General features: G+C 27.4%; 1 protein-coding gene across 2 annotated transcripts; it reads left to right on the top strand.

Annotated features, from left to right (window-relative positions):
* Positions 1-3,239: 3,239 nt before the first annotated feature.
* LOC107162635 (atlastin GTPase) lies at positions 3,240-11,232 on the top strand. Of its 2 annotated transcripts, none has more exons than XM_015509628.2 (9): positions 3,240-3,608; positions 6,901-7,124; positions 7,197-7,508; positions 7,575-7,863; positions 7,927-8,111; positions 8,179-8,400; positions 8,476-8,690; positions 9,676-9,742; positions 9,807-11,232. In XM_015509628.2, exons 2-9 carry the CDS (start codon positions 6,906-6,908, stop codon positions 9,990-9,992), a joined length of 1,695 nt encoding a protein of 564 aa, XP_015365114.1. In that variant the 5' UTR covers positions 3,240-3,608; positions 6,901-6,905; the 3' UTR covers positions 9,993-11,232. The 2 variants fall into 2 exon arrangements, with proteins under 2 accessions (XP_015365114.1, XP_015365115.1); XM_015509629.2 differs by lacking the exon at positions 3,240-3,608 and adding an exon at positions 6,060-6,083.
* Positions 11,233-11,767: the final 535 nt, after the last annotated feature.

The raw sequence follows: 11,767 nt of genomic DNA on the forward strand, positions 1-11,767 counted from the left end.
ATAAAAAGACACTTGGCATACTTAATTGCTGTCAAAAAAAATCTAATAATAAAAATAATATTCAGAAACTATAATTAAGTTTTTAAAGTGTTTAATAAGATTTCTACTAAAAAAATGCTTATATTATAACGAATTAACGTTTTAACAATAAATGTAGGTATACAATTAAAATATATAATTAAGTTTTAATTTGGTTATAGTCACTTTTATTTTACTAATTTTATAAGCTGTTTTGTTGTTATTTTAAGATATATTACTTAAATAAAATAGTAAATAAGGATTATGTTATTGTATTTTTTATGTAAGTTTTTCAAATTTTTTGTGTAAATGTTTATGTACTTACTTGATACTTCTTGAAATTATGAATTGATTTTTAATACTTGAAAAATGAATAGGTTAATATGGCGTATCTATATTCTATAGTCATAATAAATCTTAAGTATTCTTGAAAAAAAAATATTAGTAATTTATTTATTTTTAATTATCATTAATGGGTTACTTTTGAAAAAACTTTTAAAATAAAATTCAGATAATGCTATTCTTTGTAGTAGTTTTTCTGCATAGTATAATTATATCATAGTTGAAACAAGGTTGAAACTATATTTATTTTATCTAGTTTAACCTATGTATAAATAATAAATGTGGATTAGCTCTAACCCTCAAAAAAAATATTCCATAATGTTTAAAGAAAAGCACATTTATTTTGTATTAGGGCTAAGTTTAGATCACGCGAGAATATCATCCCAAAGCGGATCATACCTACTTACGTAGGTATCTACGTTCTGACATATTATGTTCTTAAAAATAATAAATAAGGAATAATATTAATATTACTGTAACCAAATACGATCGCAAGAACTGCTGAGTGGTTATTCGAGAAAACAACAAACGGAAACAGAACCACGTTATAACTTTATAAGCCGTAAAGCAAATAATATAAATGATCATTTATATTATTTGCATAAAGGTACATATTAATATTGCAAATGATCGCGTTGTCAGAATATGTAATAATATGTATTAATCATTTAACATATGACACAGTAAACTTCAATTTGCCATAGGTAACATAATAATATACCTAATCATTATTATAATATTAAAAATGGATACAATATTATGTGAAAATAACGTTATTTTCGACTGTAATTACTAGAATTTTACTCATGAATATTACACACATGCATTCACGCAAAATGATCGATTAAATTATTATCGTTCGTCATAACATTCACAAGGTGAATTCATTATTGGCAATATAGTAGGAGTGGTGTTCGGTTCGTCATTGACGGTCCGGGACGGAAACGACTCCTATCTAGAGACTTCGCATACCCAACAATCGTTACCTACCTACTAATAATAGCAAAACTACCTACCCATTCTAAATAGCAAATACTCGTATTATTATAATAACCACAGTTCCATACGTTACGCAACAGTACTAAAATGAGTAAAATGTTGATAAATGTACGTTTATAACGTTTAATTGCGTTTCTTGAAATAATATAGATAGGCACCTTGAACCGTGATGGATCTATAAATAGATGTTTTATACAGTGGTACCTAAATATTAGCTAATGTAAATAAAATGTATTTTGTCAGCGTTATATTAAAACCAGTCGCTTTATAGGTAGATTAAAAAAAATAAGATGTAAATCAAATTCTTTAACAATTTTAGTGAGTACTGAGTAGTCGTATATCGTATTGCATTACAATTACCTAATGTACAAACGTATGTTTTGGGTGATATAACCGGCCAGTGCCACTAGTTCCCGGATGGGTGACCACTTGAGTTCTAACACTTCTAACTACTTTACTACTTGGTAACAATAAAAATTTGTAAAATATGCATTTTATTTACCAAAATATGCAAAAATATGCATTTTCATTTTTATCTTAGATTTTATATTGACCGACATACTTTTATTAATTGTGTTTATCTTTCTCCGTCAAACTATTCAATCTTTAATCGCATACCCATTGTATCATAGGATTGTATTTATAAAAATAAAATTTGTGTTTGACAAAAAAACCAAGTTTTATACTTTAATCAACAGAGCTAGAATTAAATACGAAATATTATTATAATTTTATAAATATTAATTACGAAATATACTATAAAACATGCATTTTTTGCATTCTTATAATCGAAATATGTAATGATATTAATTTTATTCAATATATGCATTATTATTCAATTTATCAAAAATTTCCAAAAACATCACCATTTATCTCATCATGAGGTGATTCGTGGACATTACTGACAAATTCAATAGTCAGAAGTCGGGAAAAAACATGCTGTTGCATACAAATCCTAGATTAGCCCTGCTTGCCACACATCTTATCGTGTTCCTAACCAATAGTATCCTCCCCCTCCCCCAAACAAGCAGGCAGCAGCAGTAAAAACCAGCTAATAACTATATATTTATTAAATAATTATAATAATAAAAAACGATAGACTATTGATGGGAACAATAATATTATCGACAAACGGTGTTTTTCTATTCCGACATATTATCCAAGCGACATCTGTCGGTATGAGACGTATGCTCTGCAAACAACAAGTCACAAAAACATCGACCAGAGTTTAAATACTAATTAAGTAATAGAAAAAACACCACTGTAGTATTGTATTTATAATACCTACCTACCTATATCATAACTCATAAACCATCAATACAACAATTGAAACATTTTTTTCTGTAATAATTTTGAATTTTTGATCCGCACACAAGAGATTGTCTGAAATCAATAATCATCGATTATGGTCGCTCCATTCAGTACTTTATTTTAATGTGCATCAACGCTGATGACTATTTGTATAAAATAGAGTAATAAAATATATCGAAAACATAACGTTCGATTTAAAATATTATCAATCTACAATAACGTTATACAATCAAATTATTGCATACGGTGCACATCATTAATAGCCAATAACGTTTCGTAACTCGTGAGTTTACAATAATAGTATGATAATATATTATTAAACAAAAATATCACATAAATTACCAACATAATATTAATTATTAATATGAGCAATGAAATTCCAAATAAATATTGAGTACTTATTATTATTATTATTGTGATGTTCGTGCAATACTGCAATGTGTATCCGGCATCTGTCCGGAAGATCGCGCTGCCCGCGGTGGTGGTGACGTCAACGGTTTTCGGCGGCGGTTTAGTCGCGCGGCCGTGGTGTACGTCGTGCGCACGCGCATCAGTGCCATTTGCCGCGCAGCCGTCAACACAAATACGCGATAAACAAGTTTTTTTTTTAATGATAGACATTAGACTTTAGACGTTTGTTATTTTTCCCTGCTCCGAGCCTCCGACCGTGGGCCAACAACACCGAAACAAGTGGGTGTTCGTTCGAGATAATAATATATGCCGTTCGATTATTTACGGTGACTCTCAACGTTTTCGTGTGCATGCGATCGTGTCGTGTCGATGTGTGTGATTTAATTAATTTTTGATTCCCGATTTCTGTATCCCGGTTGGGTTTGCGTTTTTTTGACGATCGGTTCTGCAGCGTGCTTGTCAAAATTCTAAACGTCCAGAGCCGAAAGAGTATCTTGATAGACTAGAACACTGTCCATCGACGACTGGTAAGCACCTCAAAAATTCATTGCACACAGATAAGTGCAATATAGTGATAAATCGTATAAAAAATAAATAGTCGATGCCCATGGCTCGCCGGTCGGTGTCCCCAATTTTCGTGTGCAGCTATGATGACGATGGTGGGAATTGATTGCTAACATAAGCAGCTATCTAGGATTCCATTTTGGTGGTTCTCCCCCTCACCGTTTTGCGTGTAATGCCCATAAATGACATAATGTAGCTTGTACTCTTGGTGCTACTTATATTGGTTGTGTGCATCTACAGTATTTAGTGATTGTGCACAATTTATTTATTGAGACCATTGTCTCTAGTGAACGTCTCTGAAAGGTAGTTATTAATTGCTCTTTTGTGCTACTGTTGTTAAATGTTATCACTGAATTAAGTAACAGCCCAATGATAACTAACAGTTTCATAGCATTGTTTTTAAACACTGCAGTTATTCTATATAGGTCTTATGTTTGTATTCAAATAACATTCTTGTACCCATTCTGCGAGGTCTTGTACCTATCACCTGTTAGAAAATATGTTTATGCATTTAATTGTTTTGTTTTCATGTATTATCTATCTATACAGAGCTTTAAAAACAATCAAAATATTTAAATTTCACCATAACAATATTCTTATTAAAATAATAATTTTGTTATTTTCTTGATGAATGCATTATATCAAATGTTGTACAAAAAATAATGGGTCTCTATTAGAGATTTTTGATAACATTTTCCAATCTTTAAAATGTATTGGTGGTTTCCTCTGTAGTTAACTCGTCTAAAAATTAAATACCTAGTCATTTAATCCTCTTATCAGTTTAATGTTTTTCACATTAAGTATTAATTTATTAAATACGTGTGTAAGAACCTAGTAAAATTAAAATTTTTACATTAAATCATTATTTTTAATTTAATTTAAAATCAGTAATATCTAATGTATATTAAATTCCTATTAGATAACACCTAGTGAAATAAATGTTAATAATACATTTAAGTAGTACATTTATAAATTATGCAAACATTGATTAAAAAGAAAATAATTCAGTAATATCTTAATAATATCAATAAATGCAACACCTACATAGGTTAGGAACTCATAACATAATAGAAAATCTGAATATTTCCATCAAATTTTTTTTAGGCAAGAAATTATTATACTCAAATTTACTACTTTAGTCCAGAGTACTTTATTAATGAACGTTTATTTTCTGTAATATAAATTTAATACCATTGAAGATGACAGTGACAGGTATGGAAAGTAAGTGTAAAGCAACCCTTGCGATTATTAAATATCTTTTGAAAATCTACCCCTCCTTGAACAATCCTGAATCCGCATATCACTTTGACACTCTGAATGTCATTTAAATGTTTAAATATTCTATAATTCTATCAAAAATATAACTGTTCTTTCTTTACACATCATAAATGATTTAAAGTTATCACATTTCCGTATTTATTAGTTCATTGCTTTTTAAGTTAAAAATATTTGGTGATTTTTTTATAGGTGCCTAATAAAAGCATTCTTTATACATTTTTTGAGTATATTTATCTATTAAATAATAATTATAAAACGTATTTAAATACTCAAAAAAGTGTATAAACTATAATAAAATTACCTAATTACGGGCCTAATTACATTTATTGGTTTTAATTATTTAGTTAAATTTTCCTAACACATATTCTTCTGCCTATTCATCACAACTGAATATTGAAAATTTCTAAGTATATCTATATTTGTAGAAAATTTAATTAAAATCCATTTCAAAATGCATTATTAATTTTATTAATATTAAATAAAATCTGAAATTATATTTTTATTTAAGTATGTCCTAAGGAACATTGATTATTAGGTCAGCTATTATACGATTCATTTAAGTATTATATTTACTATTATTTTTGAATAAGGTGCAAACATTTTTTGTATCTGTTCATGTATATTTCTACATATATTTAAACGTTGGCATGTATTTCTAAAGTCTTAAAATACCATCAGACTGGTGGCCAATTGGGATTTGGGCAAATAATCATTTCCAGGTCATCTAGCCTTCCTTCCACATCAAAGCGCCTTCCAAACAAAATGTTTTATTTTACCTTCATTAATTATTGTAGTTTAAAAGCATTTATTTGTGCATAATTGTTTAAAGAAGTTTAATATATTATTATTATTAATTCTGAAGTTTTTAAACACTAAAATAAGTATTTTAATTAAGCAAACATTAAAAAAAAATTTTTGAGTAAGTCCTAGAAATATACATTTATTTTCTAGAATTAATGACTTAAGAGTAGGAGAAAATCAGCTTGTTATGCTTCTTTGTTGACCTCGTTGTATTGTTAGAAGGTTACCTACATTAAATAATAGTACAATGCTACAATCTAACAGGTTAAATTGCATTAGACATATTTTTCAAAACTAATTTCATGGTAATTAATGTACATAATTCCTAACCTAAACAGTAGTAACATTTTATATTGCTGGTAAGTACCTACTTAATTTTAAATTAAAAATTGAATAAGGGGTGGTGCCAAGTGGCTCTTGATTAAAAAAAATAACAATTTAGTGGTTATTGCCATGAATATTTCATCTTTTTTAGTGTTCTCCTTGTAAAATCTTAAAATATAAAACGATCCAGTAAAAATGTTATTTATATTAGTTATAACTTATTAATTGATATTTGTATTGTATTTGAATTTATTAAATTAATATACTAACAGCTTTGCCTACTTATTTTATTAGAAGATACTTTTAGAAAACCCTTAAGCACTAAATATTGTTTTTAACAAAAAAATAGGATGCAAATTCAAATTGTTTATATTACCTACTCTCAAAAGTTAGAATACATATAGTAAATCTTAGTATCTTAGTATCTCATCATCATAATATTTAAGTAAACGAAAATATCCATTATAATCTTGTAAAAGATTTATTTTATTTATATTTTATTATATTTTACAGGGAAAATATAATTTTTTTAACAAGATTATAATAGATATGTTTTGTTTACTTTAATAAATTTAGGTATTCATATTATATTTTAAGTTCCCATGGGTGTCCACAGAGGGGTGCTGGAGGCCATTCCCCTCTTAATTTTAGTTAAATAAATTGTTGTATTATTTTTAAAAACAAAACAAAATAGGTATTTTTTGTGTTACTAGAAATTTTGATTCCTCTCCCCACCCCAGATTTCTATTTCTGTGGGCACCCCTGTTAATATCTATCTAGTACCTACCAGTAATAATTATTTAATTAAATACAATGGAACAAACATTTTAAACCATTATATTATTTTTGCAGACATTATGGCAGAAGTTCAAGATGCTATAAATGTTGGTAAACCAGTACCAATAGTTTTGGCAGAAGAAGATCATCAGTTCATACTTGATGAAGAAGCTCTTGAAAGTATTCTTTTAAAAGATGATATTAAAGATAGAAATGTTGTCGTGGTATCTGTTGCTGGATCTTACCGAAAAGGAAAATCATTTTTAATGGATTTTTTTCTCAGATACATGAAAGCCACAGTAAATAATCTAAAAACAACTAATCTTAAACATTGTATTATCATAAATCATTAATAAATTATAATATTATAGTATCATTTAAACCTAATAAATGAAGATGCACATTGGATTGGTTCAGATGATAAGCCATTGGATGGCTTTACCTGGCGTGGTGGATCTGATAGAGACACTACAGGTATTCTTATGTGGTCTGAAGTATTTAAAGCCACCTTAGAAGATGGTGAAAAGGTAGCCATCATACTACTTGATACCCAAGGTACATTTGATAGTGAAAGTACAGTCAAAGATTGTGCCACAGTCTTTGCATTAAGCACTTTGCTTAGCTCAATCCAAATATATAATCTAAAATTTAACATACAAGAAGATGATTTACAACATTTACAGGTATTTTTTTTCTGATTTTATTTCAATTCCCCTAATTAATAAACTTTTTGCTTTTTGTTTGTTTAGTTATTCACCGAATATGGTCGTTTAGCATTAGAAGATACTGGTACAAAACCATTCCAAAAGTTGCAGTTCTTGGTTAGAGATTGGAGTTTTCCATATGAAGCAGAATATGGAGCAGATGGAGGGCAAAAAATATTAGACAAAAGACTGCAAATATCTGAAAAACAACACCCAGAACTTCAGTCTCTAAGAAAACACATCAAATCGTGTTTTTCTGATATCAGTTGTTATTTGATGCCTCACCCCGGTTTGAATGTTGCAACTAATCCTAATTTTGATGGCAAACTTTCGGGTAATAAAAATTCTTACTAAAATAATATTTAGTGGAATTATATATTGAATGTTTATTGTTTAGAAATTGAACCAGAATTCAAACAAAATCTTATAACAATGATACCAATGTTGTTAAGACCAGACAGATTAATTTTAAAAGAAATTGGTGGACAAAAAATAAAAGCAAAAGAGTTAGTGCAGTATTTCAAAGCATACATTAAATTGTTTACTGGAGCTGAACTACCAGAACCAAAATCTATGCTTGTTGTAAGTTTAAGAAAATGTCTATAAAAAGAAAGCAAAAAAAACTATAATTATAATAATTAAATGTTAGACAACGGCTGAAGCCAATAATTTATCTGCTGTTGCGTCTGCTCGAGAAGTTTACCGCCAGACAATGGATACCATTTGTGGTGGTAACAGGCCATATTTAAATAACAACACACTAGATGAGGAGCACATTAAGAGTAAAGACATGGCTATGGAACAATTCATTGCTAAAAGAAAAATGGGTGGTGATGAATTTTCAGAATCTTACAAATTTAAATTAGAAAGTGTAAGACTATATACATTATATAATTCTTTATTACTTAATATCACCTAGCTGTTTTAACCTTCAAATATTTTTTAGGATATTGATGAAGACTTCTTAAAATTTAAATCACAAAATGAAAGTAAAAACGTATTTAAATCTGCTCGTACACCTGCAGTATTCTTCGCAGTTGCAGTTGCTTGTTATTTCATATCTGGATTATTTAACTTCTTTGGAATATACTCTGTAGCCAGTGGTATTAACTTAATAATGGGCCTTGCTCTTCTCGTTCTTATATTGTGGGCTTATATAAGGCAAGTATATTAATTATTTAATTATTTATTAACAATAGTTAAATATGTGAATGAGATGTCTTCAAGGCAAAATGTTTTGTAAATACTACAATCTATTTAAATTAATTCCCTTCGAACCATTGTTTTCAGCTTTTAGACAGTGCTTCCAGTAATCTCAGTGCTTTAGAAACAATCTTTGTATTAAGCTATAGATTTAATAGCTTTTAATTTTTATTTCTTCTGTTGTATTACAAATGGTCTCATTAACATCTTTAAATTTGACAATTTGGCTTTAGTCTTGGAATTATATCAATATATATTTCATATCCCACATTTTATCACCTGTTTTTGAGTGGCAATTAGAAACTCAAATTTTCATTCACTTAAACACAATGTTCAATTTGGTCTATTGCTAACAATTGTATTACTTAATTTATATAGTAATATATTGTATTAATAAAACAAAATATTATTGTTTATGTTTGAAAATTATATTATACTTAAGTCTAGGGATTTTTATTCCGATTACCCTTTGAATGCATACCAATATACTGGAAGTTATATCTAGATTATTTTGATAACATAGATTGGAAATCATAAGACTCAAAACATTTTATAATTAATAAGATAGATAATTATAATATTATAGTGACCATGACATTTGCTAAATTTATATACACAAAAGAGATCATCTTTGATTTTATGCTGCATTTTTATCTACTATTTTCTTATACTTAATTAGTGTGTGTGTGAGCGCATACCCCAAGAAACAAATTCCTTAAAACTATAATACCTATATCTCTAAGTCTTTAAAAAAAATAGTCGATTGAGTCATAATTTCTATAAAAAATTAGAATTTTTTTTATGTCATAGTTAAACAATTACTTAATACTTTATCAATTCTTGTGATTCGTAAATTCTAATATTTTGTTGAGTTTTTATTACTGCTTATCTCATAGATTTTAATGTTTCAATAAATATTTTTAATTTTTGTATTTTATTACAGGTATAGTGGAATACATGGTGATCTAGGTTCAACTATTGATGATGCTGCTAATATTATGTGGGACAATGTTAGTATTTCTATTAACCATTAAAACATATATTATAGTTATTAATTATTTGAAATTGTTTTAGTTTCTGAAGCCATGTTATGAAATTTTCCTTCAAAAAGGTTTGGAACAAGCCACTAACCAAGCAATCAACATAGCTGTGAATAACACAACATCTCCTATTTCTGGTGTTCAGTCGCCATTTGGAAAAAGGCCTATGCAAAGAATGAATTCTCGTGTTGACATAAACGATAGATTTAAACAGTCATGATATAATATTGCGTCATGACGGTGTTAAGTCGTATCATAAATGGCACATGTTTGTTAACTTTCTGTGATTATATATATTTTTTTTTATATATATATATATAAAATGTTATACCTATCTACTTGTATGTGAAATTAATTTTGTTTATCATCATTTCTAAATGTTATGTGTAATGGTAATTGATAGTATTTATTGTGTTGATTTCGTGAAGATCGTATCATTATTTTTTCAACCCAATTATACATTTTGTTTCAAGAAAATTCATACCATAGATCTATTTTAACATATAAAAAATAATAACATTTTTTATTAAGTAACATTTATTTTTAATTATTATATGAAACATTTAGCCACATCTAATAGACATATTCAATTCAACAATCATATTTATATTATCTGATTTTATTAATTTTTCATTAGAAAATCCCATCTTAGTCTTCCAAATATTTTTTAATTGTCATTTTTCTTAGATAAATTGCTCAAATCATGGAGACTAGAACCAACCAATCCGTATAATTTCTTGTACTTAGCTATACTAATTTGATTTTAATATTTTTTAACATACAGCTAATTGTTAGGTCCGTTATGCCTTACTCGCCAATAATGTATTCGTAATAATAATAACTAATGTTTAAATAATTTTATTTAGATAAGTTATTGTATTTCCGATTTTTAATTTATGTTAATTATGGATTATACTATTGTTTTATGTGAAAACATTCAACGCAACGGTTTATTGGTAAAGAATTATAATATATTAATTAATTATTACATTGTCTAAATATATGTAAATCAATAACCATTTTACCATGGGTTTAAGATTAAATTGTATGTACATAAATATTACTATTTTAAGTGCCATGGATGTTAAGTTAATTACGGGACTGTTATTTTTTTCTGGAGTTATGTAATAGTAAAAAACTGAAAAAAAAATAAGGGTTATATTATTTATTTTTGTAATATTCACAATCACATTTGAGCGAATGGTATTTAATTATATATAAAAATAGAGCAATCAAAATTAAGTTATTTATTCCAATACAATGTGAATGTGCAACTTTAATTTTATGTTAAAAATACCAGATGTTTTGTACTTAGCATATTATATGTTTAGTATCAGACACCGATTGTCAATGTTTTGGGTGTTTAGGTTGTGTTCATAATTTTATGATTAAATGTATGTTCTATATTTTTAATGAAACATATTTTGTAATTCTTGAGTTATTATATATAGTTTTTAATATGTGAATTTTTTCAATCAAGTACTTAAACTACATCTAAAGTATCTATTTTGTAACCAGTTCCTTTCAAATAACATGAAACTATAATCTGTTCCAAAATATTATAAACTTTTTTTATTTCAGCCTAAATCATATAAAATGTTGACAATAATATCTATTTATTAGGTATTTAATATATATTCTTCTAATTCAAGCTCGATAGACACACGCTTTTATTTCATTTATTATTAATATTTTTGTTCAAGCAGAACTTGGGTGGTTGATAAAAGTATTTTAGCTAAATTTCTTACAGCAACTTAACAGTCAATTTTATAATGCAACGATTTCCTCGTCAATTGCTCTTCTCAATATCTCATTTATATTATGACTATGTGCACTTAAACCAAATAATGTATTTGTAAATTAAGGTTGGTATAAAAAAAAGTTTAGTCTGTTTATTCAACAGTATTAAGTTTACCGCGTTGGGTGGGCTTACCCAATTTTTATTTTCTTTAACCTGTTTACTCTTCTGATAAAATAAAAATATAATTTATAGCA

This window comes from Diuraphis noxia, unplaced genomic scaffold, assembly GCF_037042655.1.
Source record: "Diuraphis noxia isolate RWA-SAM2 unplaced genomic scaffold, SU_Dnox_SAM2 contig0009, whole genome shotgun sequence".
Classification (NCBI taxonomy): Eukaryota; Metazoa; Arthropoda; class Insecta; order Hemiptera; family Aphididae; genus Diuraphis; species Diuraphis noxia.